The sequence below is a fragment of the Stegostoma tigrinum genome, chromosome 9 (assembly GCF_030684315.1).
Source record: "Stegostoma tigrinum isolate sSteTig4 chromosome 9, sSteTig4.hap1, whole genome shotgun sequence".
Classification (NCBI taxonomy): Eukaryota; Metazoa; Chordata; class Chondrichthyes; order Orectolobiformes; family Stegostomatidae; genus Stegostoma; species Stegostoma tigrinum.
The window spans coordinates 40,514,012-40,536,327 of NC_081362.1; the positions used below are offsets into that span (position 1 = coordinate 40,514,012).

At 39.8% G+C, this 22,316-nt stretch overlaps 1 protein-coding gene across 6 annotated transcripts in view; it reads left to right on the forward strand.

Annotated features, from left to right (window-relative positions):
- Nucleotides 1–22,316, forward strand: part of LOC125454673 (protein transport protein Sec23B) — a 65,754-nt gene that overhangs the window by 39,176 nt on the left and 4,262 nt on the right. For all 6 annotated transcript variants that reach the window (XM_059648501.1, XM_059648498.1, XM_059648499.1 and 3 more), the window contains 7 exons: nt 1,052–1,158; nt 9,910–10,063; nt 10,160–10,237; nt 15,711–15,872; nt 17,538–17,624; nt 19,417–19,572; nt 20,120–20,185. In XM_059648501.1, the coding sequence (XP_059504484.1) occupies nt 1,052–1,158; nt 9,910–10,063; nt 10,160–10,237; nt 15,711–15,872; nt 17,538–17,624; nt 19,417–19,572; nt 20,120–20,185 (810 nt within the window). The remainder of the gene's footprint in view (nt 1–1,051; nt 1,159–9,909; nt 10,064–10,159; nt 10,238–15,710; nt 15,873–17,537; nt 17,625–19,416; nt 19,573–20,119; nt 20,186–22,316) is intronic.

The window sequence follows — 22,316 nt, forward strand, 5'->3', positions numbered from 1 at the left end:
GAAGTGGATACATAGGAATACCACAACCTGCATGTTTGTCTCTAAGCTACTCATCATCCTGAGTTAGAAATGCATCGCCATTCCTTCACTGTTGCTGGATCAAGATTCTGGAACACCATCCCTAATGGTATTATGAGTCTACCAACAGCACATGGTCTCAGTCGTTCAAGAAGGCAGCTTATCACCACATTCTCACGAGCAGCTATGGACAAGCAATAAATGCTAGCCAGCCAGCAATGCCCACATCCTACTAGTGAATTTTTAAGACACAGATTATAGGCTGAATGCTCATGAAAGGACTTGGACACCCATTCTGGGCTGACATCAGTGTGGTACTGAAAGAGTGTTGCACTGTCGTAGGTACGAGCTTTTGGATGAGACTTTAAATTTGTAATTAGTGGCCTAAAGTTACCCCTGGTGAGATTTGACGCACAGCATTAGATTTCAATGCCCTGGCTATCCTCATCACAAAGTGTATCTCACTTTGCTTTTTGGGACTTTGGATGTTAAGCTGGGATGTCACATTTAGCTACATAACAGCAACACTGATTACATCCCAAAAAACAACATTGCCATCTTCTTGTTTTTTCTTTGTCCCCATTGTTCCTTTTAACCTTGCACTGTCATCCCGTTTGTCAATTCTTGCCATTCAACACATCACAGACATTCCTTTTTTTTGTTTCATTTGGACTGATTTCATTGTGTATATTGAAAGTGAGTAATGGCAGCTGCAAAGCTGTCAAACTTCCACAGGTGGTTGATGTGAATTCACCACTTTTTAATTATATTCCTAAGGTTTTAGCACTTCAGATGTGAATGTAGCAAAAGAAAACTAGTAATAATGGGTTGGATTGCTGGTGGTTTCGTTCTTATCAGTATTCCTTTAAAAAGTGAAGAATTAAGAATATAAGCACATCCCAAATTTAAATTTTGTGTTGGTTCATTTTATTACGTGCATGAATATATTATTCTGACAAATAGTTAAACGCATTGCTTTGTGATTTTTCCATGGTATAAAATTTCTGCTAATCTTCTTTTATGATTTTTGCAGCATAATGCACCAATTCCTCAGGGTGGACGAGGCGCTATTCAGTTTGTCACTCATTACCAGCACTCCAGTGGCCAGAGACGCATCCGAGTCACTACAGTTGCCAGAAAGTAAGTTTGTTGTGCGTCCACTGATGCACAAGTACATTATGCAGCCTATTTAATCTTTATCTATGTGTTTGATTATGCTTTATATTTACTAAACTTTGGTAATTCTCTTAATTCATGTGGCACTGAATTTTGTTAATTTTGTAATCTGGCACTCTGATCCATTAAGATTGATAATTCACTATAATCTCATAGTTGGCATGCCAAGGCATTTCTGGATTCTGAATAATGTTAATGCCTAACCACAAGTGAGTGAATAGCATTTAATATAACTATGTACCTGAGACACAAAACGTCACATAACATTATAAAAGTAGCAATAAAAGTTGTTTATTTACCCGCACATTTTTACATGTTTCCGTGGTCATATACTCTTAAATATTAAATTATTAGCAAGTGAATATTTCTGTGCCAACGTAACATAGGCAGAGTTTGGCAAGTATAAATCAGTGACTGAATGCAACAAAAACCAGAAAGTCCTGCAATTCAGTCAGGAAGGTGTGTGCAAATTTTACTGAATTTCTGCTCCTGTTTAATGCTGTACAAGTTTCTTACCCCGGGTTAGTAATTCTGACTTGCAGAAATATAAATGGACTAAGAACTTACAACTGGATGAAAATGTGGCAACAGAGGGAGACTGATTTTGGTTTATGCGTAAAGGGCATAGACAGTGATTATGTATTGTGTGGGAGAGTTTGGCGGTAAGTGGTGACGAAAGGAGTAAGTAATGTGCGTGCAACATATCACTGTTCATCCTAAAAAAACACTTCTGAAACTTTGCTCTTTGACTGTGTCCTATTCTATTTTGCACCTGCTTGGTTATGTTAGATCAGTATTAGAGTAGAAAAGCATGTTTTGAATGATTAGGAGGCAGGGTAGGTACATTTTTAAATTCTTCTCTTATCTGTTGGAGGGCCAATGTCCAAATTTCAGAAGGAGGAGGTTGCCACAACTATAAAGACAAATTTTCATTTTTTAAAAAAAACTCCAAAGCAATAACTTCATAATTTAAATGAGGAACTAACTAATGTGACCATTGAAGTGTCCCAAGCATTAGAACTTAATCATAAAACCTTTCTTTGCCATGTCAGTTAAGACAGAGGGAAAAAATTGAGTAGGCCAAGTCCTGATTGTAGGAAAACGGATGGCACTGCAGTCAAGCTAAGGTGTTCACTCGAACCGACACAGTTTAATCTCCAGTGGGCCACACGCGACCAGCTCAGAGCATGAAATTCACACAAAAGTGGGATTGGCTTCGTCCCTGTTTTGTGCCTGTCTGTCTCTCTTGCCCATGCTCTCTCTACTGATCCATCCCTTCTGTCTGTCTCTCTCTCTCCTCTCCTTTCACTCCCATGTCCCCTCCCACTTTCCCACTGTCTCTGTAGCATTGCTACACTTCCATTCTGCCCCTCACCAGCCTTGCTCCTTCCTCATTCTCACATTCACTTTTTTTCCCCTTCTGTCCTGTCTTCCCAACCTCTGCCCCAAACACACTGACACCCTTTTCTCTTCCTCCTGTGTGCTGTCTGCTTTTCCTACTGCTACATGCTCTTCCCTTTCTTTCCCCTCCTGTGGAGAAGAGAATAATACACTCTTAGCACCCCTCTAAGAGAAATTAGTTAGCTTTAAAACAGATACCTTTTCTTCTTAAATTGTGTCCTCTAGTTTTAGTCTCTTCCACAAGAAGAAACGTCCTCCTCGTATCCAGTGATCTCAAGATTTTATATGTTTCAATAATATCCAGAACTGGGAGCACTGTTTACAAATAAGGGGTCACCCATTTAAAACAGAAAGTGAAATATTTTCGATTTGGGTTACAAAACTTTGGACTTTGGAATTTTAGATAATAGGCCTATGCTATTTGACCTTTTTTTCATAAGATAAAGTCTTCATTCCAGGAATGAGTCAAGTGAAACTTCTCTGATCTGTTTCTAAAATATCCTCCTTTCAAATAAAGGCACCATGAGCCTGCAGTACTATTTTCACTGAAGCCCCGTCTGACTATAGTAATACTACTCATATATTCTTATGGCAAAATAATAGCCAGTATATTATTCGCAAATAACTGTAATCTTCTCATTGCTTAGAAAGGTCAGGTGGGCAGAGGTAGCCACAAAAAATTCATAGTGTATTTAGGACAGTTTCCTAGAACAATATGTTATAGATCCAGTGATATTAGAATAAAAGATCCCTAGAAAACAATGGCCATTACATAATAGAATTTAGCATTCATTTTGAGAAGGAGCAATATGGGTCAGAAACAACTGCACTAAACTTATTACAGTAATTACAAAGAATTGAGACGGAGCTAGCCGGAATAGACTGGGAAAGGAGTTTATCAGCGAAGACAGTTAAAGAAAAATGGCAGATGTTTAAGAGAATAGCTCACCACTCAGTGAGAAAGAAGAAATCTAGGAAGAGGATTACTGTATAAGCACTAAATTGTAGTTAATAAGGGAAGTTAAGGATAGCATTACATTGAAAGAAAATCATACTAGAGTCAATTAAGATGGACTGCATGACCTTCCTTTTATAAATAAAAACAAGAGCAGAATCCAAGTTTGTATAGGCCCCTTTGAGAACAAGGCTAGGGAGATCAAAATGGAAAATTAGGAAATGACAAAGGAGTTGAATAAATACTTTGTATCCATCTTCAAAAAATAATAAAGGGGCGAAAGGAGATGAAGTAATATAATAATTACCACTAGAGGAAAATGTTCTGAGGAAGAGAAGGGGACAGAAACAAACAGTAACTATAGGCCAGTTAACTTGATGCCTGTTACTGTGAATTGTTCAAGTCTATGTTGAGGAAAATGCCGAGGCATTTTTACACATACATAAGGAACAAAAAGGTAGCTAGGAAAGTGGTAGATCCACTCAAAGACAGTGGAAGGAATTTGTGTGTGGAGCCGGAGGATGTGGTTGGGGTTCTTAATGAGCACTTTGCATCAGTATTTACAAAGGGGAAGGTTGTTGTTAATGGTGAGTTCTTGAGGGGTTTATGTTGCTGTTATGGAGCATGTCAACATAAAAAAGGAGGATGTGTTGGATGTTTTTAAAAAGTACTATGGTAGGCAAATCGCCAGGATCTGATGGAATCTATCCCAGAATGCTGAAAGAGGCAGGTGAGGAAATTGCTGGGGCCTCGTACAAAATCTTTGTACACTGTTTAGTCACAGGAGAGGTCCCAAGGTCTGTAGAACAGCCAATGTTCCTTTTGTTTAAGAAGGGCAACAGAGATAATTTGGGAAATTATAAACCTGTCAGCTGTCCGTCAGTGGTAGGGAAATTACTGGAGAAGATTCTTGGGGTTGAATTTAGTCATTTTTGGAACAATATGGACTAATTAGCAATAGGCAGCACGGCTTTGGGCTGGGGGATGTCATGGCTCACAAACCTGATTGAGCTTTTGAGGTGATAAGGATGATTGTGGGCACGGCAGCAGATGTTATCTTAATTAACCTTAGGAAGGCCTTTGACAAGGTCCCTCATGGCAGGCTGATGCAAGAGATGAAGTCACATGGGATCAGCAGTGAGCTGATAAAATAGATGCAGAACTGGCTTAGTTAAAGAATACAGTAGTGATGGCAGGATGTTTTTCTGACTGAAGATCTGTGACCTGTGGTGTTCCACAAGAATCTGTTGTTCATAATAAATTTAATGATTTGAAGGAGAGTATAAATGACCTAATTAGTAAGTTTGCAGGCGACACAGACTGACGGAGCTGTGGATAGTAAGGAGAATTGCCAGAGGATACAGCATGACACAGATCGGCTGGAGAAAAGGCAGATGGAGTTTAGATTACATGATAGAACAATACAGTGCAGAACAGGGCCTTCGGCCCTCGATGTTGCGCCGACCTGTGAACTGATCTAAGCCCATCCCCCTACACTATCCCATTATCATCCATATGCCTATCCAAGGACTGTTTAAATGCCCCTAACATGGCTGAGTTAACTACATTGGCAGGCAGGGCATTCCATGCCCTTACCTCTCTGAGTAAAGAACCTCCCTCTGACATCTGCTTTAAATCTATCACCCCTCAATTTGCAGCTATGCCCCCTCGTACAAGCTGACGTCATCATCCTCGGAGAAAAACTGTCACTGTCCACCCTCTCTAATCCTCTGATCATCTTGTATGTCTCTATTAAATCCCCTCTTTAGCCTTCTTCTCTCCAATGAGAACAGATCCAAGTCCTTCAGCCTCTCCTCATAAGACCTTTGCTCCAGACTAGGCAATGTCCTGGTAAATCTCCTTTGCAACTTTTTCCAATGCATCCACATCCTTCCTATAATGGGGCGACCAGAACTGTACGCAATATTTCAAGTGAGGCCGCACTAGCGTTTTGTACAGTTGCAGCATGACATCATGGCTCCAGAACTTAATCCCTCTACCAATAAAATCTAACACACCATATGCTGCCTTAACAGTGCTATCAACTTGGGTGGTGACTTTCAGGGATCTATGTACATAGACACTAAGATCCCTCTGCACATCCACACTACCAAGAATCCTTCCATTGGCCCAGTATTCTGACTGCCTATTATTCCTCCAAAAGTGAATCAACTCATTTATCTGCATTAACTCCATTTTCCACCTTTCAGCCCAATTCTGCAGTTTATCCAAGTCTCCCTGCAACCTGCAACATTCTTCCACACTGTTCACCACTCCACTGACTTTAATGTCATCTGCAAACTTACTAACCCATCCACCTATGCCTGCGTCCAAGTCATTTATAAAAATGACAAACGGCATTGGACCCAAAACAGATCCTTGAGGCACACCACTAGTAACCGGACTCTAGGCTGAATATTTTCTATCAATCACCACTCATTGCCTTCTAATAGAAAGCCAGTTTCTAATCCAAACTGCTAAATCTTCCTCAATCCCATGCTTCTGCATTTTCTCCAATAGCCTACCATGTGGAACCTTATCAAAGGCTTTTCTAAAGTCCGTGTACACCACGTCAATTGCCCTACCCTCATCCGCATGCTTGGTCACCTTCTCAAAAAAACTCATTGATGTTTGTGAGACATAACCTGCCCTTGACGAATCCATGTTGACTATCTCTAATCAAATTGTTGCTTGCTAGATCATTATAAATCATATCTCTTTTATGATCCTTTCCAAAACTTTTCCTACAACAGACATAAGGCTCACCTGGTCTATAATTACCTGGGTCATCTCTGCTACCCTTCTTGAACAAGGGCACAACATTTGCAATCCTTCCGTCCTCTGGTACTAAACCTGTAGACAATGTTGACTCAAAGATCAAGGCCAAAGGTTCTGCCATCTCCTCCCTCGCTTCCCAGAGAATCCTCAGAAAAATCCCATCTGTCCCAGGGGATTTATCTACCTTCACACCTTCTAGAATTGATAACACCTCCTCCCTTACCTCAATCCTTTCAAGTCTAAAAGCCCGTATCTCAGTCTTCTCTACAATATTTTCCTTTTCCTGAGTGAAATCAGATGAGAAATGTTTGTTTAGCACCTCTCCAATCACTATGGGGTCCACACACAACTTCCCACCTCTGTCTTTGACTGGCCCTATTCCTACCCTAGTCATCCTTTTTTTTTCTTCACATACCTATAGAAAGCTTTAGGGTTCTCCTTTATTCAATCGGATAATGACCACTCAATATTACAGAAATATGGAAATGGGTAAAGGTTTTGTTACTGTTTTTATATATTTTTGGTTAAAAATATAGTTTAGGAAATAATGCTAAATTATATTAATTTAATGTGTTGAATCAATATCAAATTAAGACAAATGTAGCTCATGTCTTAAGTAACCCTAATCTGTGCAAGCTCCGTTTTAGAATACTGCACATGAAATATACACTGTCTCTTTTTGTAAGTAAATCATTATGTTGTACAGTTTATTTAAAATAAAACTGTTGTATTGCAGTAGTCTTGACCAATTCAGTTGTAAATTAAGATGAATGAGAAGAGAACAAGGTCAGACTTCAGGAACGCTGTGTTTATAAAACAGTAAAGCAGCCTTTTGATAAATTTCATTAAGTTCTTAAACACAGTTTGTGCCCATTTTATCCTGTAAGGCAGTAGAGTAAACAAACGGATGCATTAGCACCTGAAAGAAATCAACCTGTAGATGTTCTGTACTTGAGTGAAATCCGGACAAATGCAAGGTGATACATTTTAGAGGATCTAATGCAGGACAGAAATATACAGTAAATGGTTGAACCCTTAGTCGCATTAGCAATAAAGGGATCTAAATGTACAGGTTCACAGTTCCCTAAAAGTGGCAACATAAGTGGGTAAAGTGGTCAAGAAAGCATTTAGCATGCTTGCCTTAATCAGTCAGGGTGTAGAGTATAAAAGTTGACAAGTCATGTTGCTGTTGTATAGACCTTTAGTTAGGTCACATTGGAATATTGTGTACAGTTCTGGTTGCCACACTATCAGAAGGATGTGGAGGCTTTGGAGAGGTACAGAAACAAATTACTAGGACGTTGCCTAATTCGCAGGTATTAGGTATGAGGAGAAATTGGACAAACTTGGTTTGTTTACACTTAAAAGTCAAAGGATAAAGGGCAACTCGATAGAAGCTTACAAAATTGACAGCCGTGGTTAGAATGGATAGTCAGAGTCTTTTTCTGAGGGTAGAAATGTCAATTACTAGGGGACATAGGTTTAAGAAAAGGGGGTAGTTTAAAGGAGATGAGAGGCAATTTTTTTTAGAGGATAAGATGCTGCCAGAAGAGATCGATACATTAGCAGCATCCAAGAGACATTATATATGAATAGGCAGGGAATAGAGGGATACGGACCACATAGAGGCAAAAGAATTTTAATGTAGAAAGACATAGTGTGTCAGCACAACTTTGGTGGACTGAAGGGCCTGTTCTTGTGCTGTACCATTCTTTGTTGTATAGTGTAAAGGATGCAGTAGCACAGCATTTAGCAATATGTAATATGATCAAAGCAGAGCCAGCATAGTTTCGTAAGAGTGAAATTGTGCCTGACAAATTTATTAGAAGTCTTTTGAGGATGTAACAAGTGAGATAGATAAAAGGAAAACAGTGAATGTAGTATATTTAGATTTTCAGATAGTTTGATTAGATACCATAAATGGGGCTAGTTATTAAGAGTCTGTGGAACTTGAGGAGGTATATCGGAATGGATAGAGGATTGGCTACTTAATTGAAAACCGAATTGGAATAAGGGAGGCATTTTCAAGATGACTGCTTGTAACTAGTGGGATGCAAAAAGGATCAGTTCTGGGACCACAAATATTGTACAATATATACTAATGATTTGGAGTGAGGAATGTCAATGTAAAATAGCCAAGTTTGCAGATTACACAGAAACAGGTAGAAATGCGTGTGTTGAGGATCATGCAAAGTGTCAGTAGAGGGATGTGGGCAAAAACTCGGCAGATGGAATGTAATGTGGGAAAATGTGAGCTTATGTACTTTGACAGCAAGAATACAAGAGCTGAGAATTATTTAACTGGAGGAAGACCAGAGTCCTGTACATAAATTACAGAAGTTCAAGTGGTAATAAGGAAGGCAAAGGGAATGGAGTATAAAAGTAGGGAGGTGTTACTAAAACTAGTCAGACCACAATTGGCAAACTGCGACTAATTTTGATCTCTTTGTCCAAGGAAACATGTACTGGTAATAGAGGCAGTCCGGAGAAGGTACCCTAGGTTGATTCCAGTTATACAGGGAGACCAGCTTATGAGGAGAGATTTGGGTAGGTTAGACCTGTATGCATTCGAGTTCAGAAGAAAGAGAGGCAACCTTATTGTAATATACAAGAGTCTTGGGAGGCTTGAAGGGTACATTCAGAAAAGTTGTTTTCCCTCGTGGGAGAGCCGAGAACTCAGATTAAAGTATTGCCCATTTGGAATAGAAATGAGGAGGAATTTTGTCCGAGCATTGTAAATCTGTGGAATTATTGACTGTGGAGGGCAGTGATGTATGGATCATTGTGTATGTTGATGGCTATGATAATCTTTAATTCCATTACTAATTAAAAATCTATGGGGAAAGGGCAGGAAAATGGAGCTGTGGAGTATCAAATCAGCCATGATTCCACTAAATAGCAGAGCAGACTGAATAGTCATTTCTGCTCCTGCATCTTATGACCATGTATTCCATTCCCCCAGCAATAAATGACAATATCCTATTCAGTTTCCCACCATATCACAAGTTCTAGAATCTCTATATTTGTATTCACTCTGCCAAAATAGACAAAAATGCATTTACCCACATTATTCTCTATTCTCTATTTCTCTGGCATATTTGCCTAATCTCTAAACCTGCTGATAGCCTTTTGCTGATTCAGTACCTTGTTTACTTTCTTACTTGGTGTCATCAGTACACGTAACTACCATATCGCAACAATTGCCTGCGGCAATACAACAGACGTGTTTTTAGCACTCCAAGAAAATGGGGGAGTAATAGTGTTGGATTCGTAGTAATTATGTCATGAACTATACTTCACATTTAAAACAATAACCAGGATTTTAGCAACTGCCTGGAGGCTGAGGGCTTCTAAAATGGTTAGGAACTACTGGGTTGGTAGTCTAAGGAGCTTGCTCACAGGCCATCTATGTTAAACTTGCTAAGCATGTACCCCTGTTGGCAAGTGCAACTTGGGACAGTTGTTTTTTGTTTTACTTTGACTGTGGCCCCCATGTAAAAATCCTGCCCATTGATGGGAAGTAAAGGAGCCTCTGTGAGGTTTAACCTGCTGGTTATGTTTGCTTTGTGTTTTTTTTTTAGCTGGGCAGATGCGCAGAGTCAACTCCAGCAGATAGAAGCTGCATTTGATCAGGAAGCATCAGCTGTGTTGATGGCAAGACTGGGAGTTTTTAGGGCTGAGTCTGAGGAAGGTCCCGATGTACTTCGTTGGTTGGACAGACAGCTAATCCGACTAGTAAGGACGTGAAGTACATATGTAAATCTGAAAATGCAGTTGTCTAACTTCACATTGACACTTTACCTATTTATTTTCTGCCATTTCTTTCATCAGTGTCAGAAGTTTGGCCAGTTCCACAAAGATGATCCTAACTCCTTCAGACTTTCAGAGACATTTTCCCTTTATCCACAGGTAAGTTCTTAGTTTCATTATATAAAAGTTATATTTCTAAAATGAAGTGTGATGGATTGACCTGTGAAAATGGCCTGAAACGTATAGATATATTTATCTTTACAAAACCAATTCTTAATCGATTCATTTGCAGCCATCCTCATTCCCTTTGAGAATACAGTGAATTACATTTAACAAAGCTTTTTCGGAACAAAAGCACCCAGATGACTCGGGTGGAAAATAATGTGATGAAATTAATACTCAATGCCACCAACTGCGACTGTCCCAGCTTTTGAGCCTGACTGTGCTGTGTTATTTGTCATGGTTGGAATGAAATGCTACAGTTACGTTAAGGAAGGGGATAAATCAGTCAGAGCTTTGAATTCTAATAAAGTTGCTCTCCTGCACTCAAATGTCTGGTGGGTAAAGGAATGGTCATGGATGTGGTTTGATCCCTTAACCACCCCCCCTCCTCCGCCTAGAAAAAACAAAATGGGTGATTGGTCTATCATAACTGTTCTCTGAAGAATAATTATTTGGAAAAGAGATTGTGACACAACTATGGGTCATAAACAAAAGGGGGAAAAGATGCAAGCTTTACCCATTGTGGCAAATAGGTTTGATTCTGGTATTGAAAGAACATCTTACCAGTGATCTATAAAATGTGTTTTAACAGTTAAGAATGTCAGTGCAAGTACTTATCTGTTCCTCTGCTTCCTCCTATAATTCAGAAACACAATGTTAAATAGATCAAGGAAAGCAGTCTGAACAGGAGCATGCCTTTGAATGAGGGTTGGTCGCTTAATAACGGGATAAATCCAGTAGACATAGGAGCAGTAGACCATTTGGCTCATTGGGTCTCCTCCACCATTTAATGATATTGTGGTTGAGTTACTAATCCTCAATTCTACTTTCCTGTCTTTTGTCCATAAACCTTGATTTCCTTAGAGTAGAAGCCTGTCTCTGCTTTGAATGTACTTGACTCAGCTTCAGAAGTCAAGTTTCTAGTTTCAGAAGTCAATGCCTTTCATGGACCTTGGAGGTTCACACACTGAAGAATAAATTCGAGGGAGTATTGCCTCTGCAAGAAGAAAACCTTCTTAATCTCTGGTCCGAGACCGCCCCACAGTGGGGGGAGGGAAGAACCTCTCTGTATCTACCTTACCCCTTAAGAATGATCTCTGTTTCAATAAGTTCACCCCACATTGTGCTAAACTCCAATGAGTACAGGTTCAACATATTCAGCCTCCCTTCATAAGATAGACTCTCCATACGCAGGATCAACTTAGTGTACTGGACAGTTTCCAATGCCAGTCGACATCCCCTTTGATAAGAGGACCAAAATTGTTTGCACTATTTCAGGCTTTGTCTGACTGTTACTATGTATAGTTTTATCAAAAGTTACCAATTTTTCTATTCCGTTTTCTACCTAGAAAGATATTTTACAGAAGTAAATTACAAACAAAATTTCTATTTATTTCATTTCAGAAACTGCCTTATGGAGTCAGCCATACAGCATGGAAACATACCCTTCAGTCCAACTCATTCATGCCAACTCAATATCTTCAATTGATCCTAAATAATCTCTGCTCAGAAACAACTAATCAAAATAGCTGTACTGACTTTAAAGTACACATGAGAAAAGAGACACAGCCTGAAAGTTGCACCAGCTCTGGTCAATGATGTTACACAGCAACATCTGAAAAGGTTTTCATATTTGTCACGCACCGTCATTCCTCATCATTTGAGGTCGCCTGCCCCGTCAACCTAACACAGACACCCCTCTTGTTCTCCACAATCTTTCTGTCTCTATACTTTCTCATGACCAATCATCAACTCAAAATACAAACCATCTCTCCCAATAGATGGTGCCAGACTTAAGAGTATTTTAAGCAGTTTCTGCATTTCTTTCGGTTTTTGTGGCTTCTTTCACAGTCTTGATTCCCTCCAAACTACTTTTCAGCTAATTGATTATTCTTGAAATGCACTAGCTTATGGCAGGCAATTTCATAAATCAAGGTCTGTAACGAACAGCAGTGAAATATGTGACTGCTAATCGTTCTTGGTGGTAACAGCAGTTTGATAGTGTAGTACTCCCCTGCTTGCATCATAATGTTCCATGTGATCTCCTATAGCCAGTACAGCAATCAGATGTAGGCCAAGTTTGTTCCATCATCCAGAAGGTAGTAACAGCTACAACAAGGTGTCAGACTGTAATGAACTATAGCTCTCAGGAGTGAGCCCACAACTGACATTTGTCTCTATTTTGGTGCATATTTTATATTTTTGAAAGAAACTAATCACTTTTTATTATAGCAATACATTTACAATCATTACCAGTATGGCAATTTGCAACATAAATAATTTGCAACACAAACATTGAGTATATTGTACGTTCAAAATAGAAAAGAAAAGGAAAAATTATGGGGCTTTTTTTATTTGTCAAGTTTAAAACAGTGCACTTATTTTCACCTGGGTAGAATGGAGAATGATCTGGGTTATTGAGGTATGCTTAGTTGCCCTGGAGCACTGAAGGAAAAAAAGCTGCCGTTCTCTTGGTCAGTGTATCCCACTGGCAGAATTACATCAGCCACTCAACAGACACCAGTACCATCATCTGAAATTTCTCCTTTGTTGTTTAATGCTTCTGCTGGTAGTTACAGTATTTGTTTAGACTGAGGCTTTGTCATCCTTTGCAGTAATTCCTATTGTCTACAGTTTCAGTCAAGCAAAAAGGACTGCAACTATTAGGCAGCAGGATTTTAAACAGTTTATTTGAGACCATAATTAATGACTGATATTCACTTCCTATCTTGCATAGAAAATAACTGTAGTGAGTTTGTATAAAGTTGGAATTAATACTGCACTAAACCAGAACACTACAATCCTGAATAGAGCTAGTAGCAAAATTCATAAAGACAAATTGAGATCCATAAAAAGAAATGATGGTGGCAATGGTGGGGATAGGTGTAACGTTAATTCACACAATCATTGCTGCAATATACATTATAGTTTTCAATCCTGCCAGCCATGCAGTACCAATTCTTTGCTTGGTGCAACTTCAAAACCTAGGTACGGAATTGCCATCCATAATCAACCTATTGCTAGTTCCCAACACCATGCTGAAGTTCTCACCTTCACCTAGTTTTCATGTACTAAATCAGGAACTTGTTCTATCCACTTTGACAATTCATCAAGGAAAAAGCAGGAAACAACAGTGGTTAGCACCGCTACCTCTCAGCGCCAGGGTCCCGGGTTTGATTCCACACTCGGGCTACGTCCATGTGGAGTTTGCACATTCTCCCCGGCCGCGTGAGTTTCCTCCGGGTGCTCCGCAGTTTTTTCTCACAGTCCAAAGATGTGCAGGCTAGGTGGATTGGCCATGCTAAATTGCCCAAAGTGTTTAGGGATGTGTAGATTATGTATGTTAGCCATGGGAAATGTAATGTTACAGGGAAAGGGTAGGGGGATGCGTCTGGGTGGGATGCTCCTCGGAGGTTCTGTGCAGATATATTGGGCCGAAGGGCCTGTATCCACACCGTGGGAATTGTATGATTCTATGAACAACACTGGAATACTTCTATCTTCTAAATGGTTTCATGAAAATGGATAAACAGGTGGGGGAAGTGAGAAATAAGAAAAGCACAGTTAACCTGCATGCTCGGTCTATATTTTTCTCTCAGCTCACCACAATGAATTTCTTTTGCAGGGAATCACCTGACATGTGAACAATTCAATCAACACATACAGCTTTCATTCTTTTTTGAGTCATTTTAATGAGACATTTTTGGTAAACATTTACAAAATACCCGTCCATTCATAGCCTTCACAGCATATTCAATATTTGCTGCTGCCAGTTCCCCTTCTAAACTTAGCAAAATGAAGCTATTATTTGAGGTGTTATTTGTTTAAATATTAACTACAGACTAAAAATTATGTAAATGCGACAGAACATTATTTTGCTTGGACTGCTGGTTAATTTCTGATTGATTAGAACTGCAAAACATTCAAATCTTTAGACCATGGATAAGCTCATTGATCCCAAATTAGCAAAGTCACATATATATGGAGGAAAATGGGGGAGGCAGAGTAAGAGAAAAGAGTAAAGGGTTAAAATATCAATTTTGGTGAATCCTTAAGACAAAGTAATTTCTTAAAAATTAATTTTATTTCTGAAGTTAAAAAGTTTCAAATTTTATTTTCTATAAGAATTCCAAAACACACATTCAAGCCACAAAAGCCGTTAGTTTTAACGAATGGATCAACTTCTGGCACCTGTTGTATTCCTTTTCATGGTTGCACTCTCGACGCGTAATACACCCACCCCACCCACCATTTTTAAAAAAAATACAAAGACAAGGATGTCTTCTGGAAATTCAGTGGAACAAATTCCATTCGTAGCAAATTTAGTTTTAAATAGAATTGCTTCAGGATACACGCAGGTGCCACTTCATTTCAACTGAAACTTCACTATTTAGAATCATAGAATCCCTATAGTGCAGAAGCAGGCCATTCAGCACATCAAGTCCACACCAACCCTCTGAAGAGCATCCCACCCAGCCTAAACCCCTACCCTATCCCTGTAACCCCACACTTCCCATGGCTAAGTCACCTACCCTGCACATTTCTGGACACTAGGGAATTTAGTATCACTGATCCCCCTGACCTGCGTATCTTTAGACTGTGGAAGGAAACTGGAACACTTGGAGAACACCCACACAGGCACAGGGAGATTTTGCAAATTCCACACAGACCATGGTGCTGTGAAGCAGCAGTGCTAACCACTGAGCCACCCTGCTGCCCTGAGTCCACTTCTACAAGTAAGGAGGCAATAGCATAAAATAAAAGCTGAACATACTGGAAAAGACTCAGCAGTTCAGGTTGCAGCTTTAGAGAGAAAGGCATAGCTAACAGCAATGGTCGTCTCCAAACAATAAATAATACAACTATCACACATGATATTCGACGTTATCATTGCTGAATGCTCAAGCCATCAATCTCCTGGGACTAATACACCCTCTAAGGTTTTTTTCAGTGCGTGAATCCCCTGACGTGTTTGCAGCGTCAACTAACCAAAACCAGATGTTGGTGCATCAGTATGCAATTGACATACACAGAATCTTTAACTGGCTACATTGCCTAGGATTAACGTACACCAGAAACCTCGAACACCAGTACTGTGGCTACTTGAGCATAGCTGAGACCAAAAATTCAATAGCAAGCAACTCACCACATGTCTTGCCAAAGTCTGGCCACCATCCAGTCAGGAGTAAGATAGAACTCTCCCCACCCTTGGGGAGACTTATCACAACGTGCTCTGACATGCTTATGTCCTCCAGTAGGCAGCTGCTGTGATAGGTATCTTTCCTCCCTTGGACTTTTAGTTCTGTTAATCTGGAATTCAGCTGGACACCTTTAGGGGATTTATACATTGATAAATATATTTTGACTTATCCTGTGATATTTTGAGTAATTCTTTTGTTGTCTTTTTTAGTTTATGTTCCATCTGAGAAGATCACCTTTCCTTCAAGTTTTCAATAATAGCCCTGATGAGTCAACATACTACCGGCATCATTTCATGCGACAAGATCTAACACAGTCTCTAATCATGATTCAACCTGTTCTGTATTCTTACTCTTTCTATGGCCCACCCGAGGTGAGATTTAGTACATAAATAATGCATAAAAAGTTGTTAATTACCAAAGTTACTCCACTGTTAAAGGTTTTACATACAAATTCTGAAATGTTTTTAATGCTCAAAAGGACCTTTACATATACGACTTAACATGCGACAGTTTGAAACAAAGTAAACCTGGAACGTATAAAATGTTGCAGATAGTCAGCTGATCTGCAGGATGTATGAAGAGAAAAGTCGGGTCAACATTTCAAATTGATGGCGTTTTATCAGAACTAGATGGATATTAGAAAAGTGATAAACTTTTGATGGATCTAAATAGGAAGGGTAGAAAAAAAAAGGCAAGTCCTTTTGGAAGGTTTGAAATAGTAAAATACATTTCAAATTTTCACCATTTGCAGCATTTTGCTATAGTAAGCCGGGCCGATCCTTAGTTTGAGAATATTTTTAACCTGATCTCAACCAGCATTGTACCATTAAAAGTAATTGGCTCCTCGACCTGGCTTATCAAGAGGAAAAGGTCCAGCATGGTAATCCTGATTGTTATCAATTGGCTTATACTAGAACGGCATGTGCAATGATAATTAATTCCAACTTAGCTGTGAAGTCTATCCCTGAAGTGGAATAGCCTGTTGCTGTTCATTGTTCATTGTTGGGGAAATCATCTGACAATGTTCACTTGGCAAAGATTTCTGAGGTGTACTAAAATCCCTAAAACTGTGGTCCTGTAAAACAAAACCCTGAGAATAATTTTAGTACTTCCTGTTAATTGTCATTGATGAGCAAAAAATGAAAAGCTTTGATTAAATGTCTCTCTTCGCCAATTCCCAAGATATGCACTACAGAAAACAGCTTTAGGAAAGAAAAATTTGGATACATGCAAAGAGTTACTTACCATATTGCACACTGCAAACTGAATTCTAGGGAAATGTTCTTCATGTAGCTCATTGATTTCTTATTTTCCCCCCTCGTTTTATGTTTGTGGTCTTTTATGATTCCACAAACTTCCGTATTCTAATTAGTCACCAAAAGTTGACACAGTCCCCTAATTTTTAAAATCTATTTAATACATTAGTATACCTACCAATTCATAACCTGATATGAAAACTCTAAACTAACAAGAGTGTATATAAACTGAAATTATCATACTGTTGATATTGAAGGGTGGAACCAAAATAGGTCAGGCAGATAAAGAAAAAGTAACTTGGTTGATGTTAAGTGTAAACTTACACTCAGAAATAAAAGGTATTACTCAAAATAGCATTTAAGAATGAGGGACTTGAATACACTCGTACGCAAAGGAGAGTGATCTGTCAAGTCTTGTGGTGGGAACCCGGAAGTGATTATAGGGTAGAAGTGATATACTTAGAAAATATGAATACCATAAAATTTGCAGATAAGATATTGAGGGATAAGTAAGTGGAACAGCAGGATAAAGATGTTTGAGCAAATTTCAGCAACCCAGGTGACAGCTGGAAGAACTAAGTGAATGAGTTAATGTCAAGACAGATACTATCTTGAAAGCAGTGTGTTGGAGCAGGGAATAGAGGAATCCAATCCAATATCTGCATCCATCTCATGACTGGAGCATGCTTGGGAGCCTCTAAGTTAATGTATTAGTATTTGTTTAACTCAAGTCATGATTGTCTTAAGTAATGGTAATAAATCATTCATTCTTGTCATCAGCCAGTGCTTTTAGACAGTAGCAGTATCTTGCCAGATCGGATACTCCTCATGGACACTTTCTTCCAGATTGTTATCTATCACGGAGAGGTTAGTGTTCACTAAAATACTTACAGAAAATGTAATTCCGTCTACTGGTTTTCTATTTTTTTTCTGAAAACTCAGTTAATCTCTCTTTTTATTGCTTCACAGCAGCTTGATAGACTAAGTGCTACTAATTTTTGATAAAACTCTTCTGGCGTAGCAGTAATTAGCTCGAATTTATTTCACCAATCTGTTGTAAGAAAACTCCACGTGTTTAAACAGTACTATGAAGCTTTATATATGAATCATAAAAGAATCAAGTTGTGGTCATCAGATGGGACCATTTCAGTCACTTCAAGGATAACAAATACTGGCCTTTCCAAAGACACCCAGATCCCGTACAACAATAAAGATTAGCTGTGTGTCAACTGTCTGGATCCAAGAGCAAAGTATGTGCTTGTGCCATTTTGTAGGCCAGTCAATCCATTTGAATGACAAATAAGTAGTCCCAGTGTGTGATTACAGGCTCGTTGAGTGGTCAACAGTTCATGATTGTCTATCTGTGACTAGAATCTATTTATTTGTAATAAATAGTAATCCCTGTTCAGGTTAGAAACCTTGTATCCATATTTTCTGTCAACCTGAGTCTGAAAAGCAGGTCAGTTGGGCAATTTTGCATCCTTGATAAAAATTTTTGTGACAACTCTGGGAATAATGGGGCTTGATTTCTAGTATATTGCCCTATTGAGATAAAACTTCATTTGGTAAAGGAATTATATAAGATTAACCAAAGGGTAAAAATAGAATAAAACCTCTCCGCCTATTCAGTTTTATTTTGAGGAAAGGCAGCTTGTGTAATTGAAGGTCACTGGTCTTACTGAAATCTTGAGATGGTCGCACTGGAAAACACCTTTGTTGTATGATTTCAGCTGAGTTTCTGTTTTTGAGTATTTTTCTTGTAATTGTTATTTTCTGCTTAGATTAAGTAATCAGTCGAGCAATGCTCCCTCTCAAGAATTTAATTTTAATTAACAGTATCTTGTTTAGTGACCTGATAAAACACCTGGCATAGGTGTTAATAATTTCATGAAGTATTTGGATTTTAATGACACCCAAGACAAAATAAATTAGCACTTCTGGAAGTTTCCTAAAGATTAAACAAGCAGCGGGAAGTTCAGTCAACCTAACAGCTTTTTGTAATGCCAATAACATAGATTAATTTCCGTACCAAATGAGCTCACCACCTACCTTCTCAACCTTGCCCCTCATCCGAGGCATGGTGATCCTCAGGTTAAGCCACCAACAGTTGATGTTCCTTCATGAGAGGGCAACTCTGTGGTCCTCTGGGACTATGGCAACTTTACAGAAGAAATATTTCAATCATGATTCATATTATTTTATTCATCTACTTCCAAACTGGCTGTTTAAGAGTACTACCCTTGAACCAGAAGACCATAGCTGTCTGTCTAGTCACTCGTCACTAATCTAAATACAGGGTAAAAATGTTTAAGTGTGCAAATTAATAAAAATGTGTCAAATATAAGGTTAATTTCATAGCGCTCAAACTGAAGCAAAGTGAACATTCATTTAATAATGAGCTGTAATGACTTGAAAGCCTAGTGATTGTTTTTAAGAAAGTTAATGAATCTGTTAGTGGTATCTGTAATAATGTATAATTATTGAACAATGATTAGTAGTTGATTGTACTATTTGTTTTTATGCATGTGTGACATTATTAAATATTTTTCTTTTTTAAACAAATATTTAAAAATAATTGCCAATTGTATTGAAAAGAGAAATTTTCTTCATATAATTTATTATTTCCTTTTATTATATAATGTCTTTGCTGTTTCTTTAGACTATAGCTCAGTGGCGGAAGGCTGGATATCAAGAAATGCAGGAGTATGAGAACTTCAAACAACTTTTGCAAGCTCCCCTGGATGATGCTCAGGAAATCCTTCAGACCCGCTTTCCAATGCCTCGTTATGTTGACACAGAACATGGTCAGAGCCAGGTACATGAATTGTGTTTAATACTTTAAAAATGCTGAAACAAAGCTTTTGGAAAGGAGGAACAACTTGATTAATTTTCATTCTCTTTCAGTTGGCAAGAATGAGGTCTAGTCATGATTGTTTTAAAGGATCAAATTATCAAGTTGCTTTTAGTATTTATAAGTTATAGTTGGAATACCTTTGTTATAAAACTCTTGTTTCCACTGTACTAATTTTCTAGCCAATTGAAAGATTCCCCCACACTGCGTTTTAGACAGTTAAACAATTACCAATGGTATCTCACAACGGGTTTTACCCATTTGATGAGACCTGGTGCTCAAATATGATAACTTGGTTGAGTGACTTGGGGGACAGAGGATTGCAAATGCTTTTGCTATGACCTTTCGCTTCTGTGCTTATAAAAGAAAATCACCTTTCCATGATGAATGGATCTCATGGCTGAAACTTCTGAGACATTGTAAACTCAATTCAAGAATTAGAATATGCAAAAAGAAATTGTTGAAAAATGATTTTCGAAATTGACCCACTAGGCTTTTTTCTTTCTCTTAGGCTCGATTCCTTCTATCAAAAGTGAATCCATCACAGACTTATAACAACTTGTATGCATGGGGGCAGGTTGGTATCTTCTTTCAGGCGCTTATTAAATATGTTGGGTTTTAATGCTGAATATTTACCAGAGGTAATAAAATGTGAGGCTGGATGAACACAGCAGGCCAAGCAGCATCTCAGGAGCACAAAAGCTGACGTTTCGGGCCTAGACCCTTCATCAGAGAGGGGGATGGGGGGAGGGAACTGGAATAAATAGGGAGAGAGGGGGAGGCGGACCGAAGATGGAGAGTAAAGAAGATAGGTGGAGAAGGTGTGGGTGGGGAGGTAGGGAGGGGATAGGTCAGTCCAGGGAAGACGGACAGGTCAAGGAGGTGGGATGAGGTTAGTAGGTAGCTGGGGGTGCGGCTTGGGGTGGGAGGAAGGGATGGGTGAGAGGAAGAACCGGTTAGGGAGGCAGAGACAGGTTGGACTGGTTTTGGGATGCAGTGGGTGGGGGGGAAGAGCTGGGCTGGTTGTGTGGTGCAGTGGGGGGAGGGGATGAACTGGGCTGGTTTAGGGATGCAGTGGGGGAGGGGGAGATTTTGAAACTGGTGAAGTCCACATTGATACCATATGGCTGCAGGGTTCCCAGGCGGAATATGAGTTGCTGTTCCTGCAACCTTCGGGTGGCATCATTGTGGCAGTGCAGGAGGCCCATGATGGACATGTCATCAAGAGAATGGGAGGGGGAGTGGAAATGGTTTGCGACTGGGAGGTGCAGTAGTTTGTTGCGAACTGAGCGGAGGTGTTCTGCAAAGCGGTCCCCAAGCCTCCGCTTGGTTTCCCCAATGTAGAGAAAGCCGCACCGGGTACAGTGGATGCAGTATACCACATTGGCAGATGTGCAGGTGAACCTCTGCTTAATGTGGAATGTCATCTTGGGGCCTGGGATGGGGGTGAGGGAGGAGGTGTGGGGACAAGTGTAGCAAACCATTTCCACTCCCCCTCCCATTCTCTTGATGACATGTCCATCATGGGCCTCCTGCACTGCCACAATGATGCCACCCGAAGGTTGCAGGAACAGCAACTCATATTCCGCCTGGGAACCCTGCAGCCATATGGTATCAATGTGGACTTCACCAGTTTCAAAATCTCCCCCTCCCCCACTGCATCCCTAAACCAGCCCAGTTCATCCCCTCCCCCCACTGCACCACACAACCAGCCCAGCTCTTCCCCCCCACCCACTGCATCCCAAAACCAGTCCAACCTGTCTCTGCCTCCCTAACCGGTTCTTCCTCTCACCCATCCCTTCCTCCCACCCCAAGCCGCACCCCCAGCTACCTACTAACCTCATCCCACCTCCTTGACCTGTCCGTCTTCCCTGGACTGACCTATCCCCTCCCTACCTCCCCACCCACACCTTCTCCACCTATCTTCTTTACTCTCCATCTTCGGTCCGCCTCCCCCTCTCTCCCTATTTATTCCAGTTCCCTCCCCCCATCCCCCTCTCTGATGAAGGGTCTAGGCCCGAAACGTCAGCTTTTGTGCTCCTGAGATGCTGCTTGGCCTGCTGTGTTCATCCAGCCTCACATTTTATTATCTTGGAATCTCCAGCATCTGCAGTTCCCATTATCTCATTTACCAGAGGTTATGGGCTCAAGTCTTACTCTTACACTTGGACACAGACACGGACACAAAAATAGAGGTTGGAGCTCCAGTACAGTACTGAGGCATTGCAGATCTGTTAGAGGTGCCATGACATAGGATGAAATATTAAATCTGTTGTCTTCTCAGGCCAAGATAAAACATTCCAAGATACTGTTTCAAACAAGAGTAGAGATGTTATTCTCAGTGTTCTGCTCAAAATTTATACTTAAATCAGCATCATTCAAACAAATTATGCAGTCACAAATAACATTGCTTTTTGTGGGATCCTGCTGCATGCACATTGGCTGCTGTCTTTCCTGCATCTAATAACTGCACTTCCAAAACATTGGCTGTGCTGTAAAGTGCTATATAAATTCAACTTTGCTTTCAACCAGGATGTGAAAAGCACCAGTGATCAGCATCATACAGCATGGTATCAGACCCTTGGGTCCAACTTGTCCACATTGACCAGACGTTCTAAACTAATGTAGCCCCGTTTGCCTGTGTTTGGCCCATATCCCTCTAAACCCTTCCTGTTCATGAACCCAGATGCCTTTTTAAATGTTGTAAT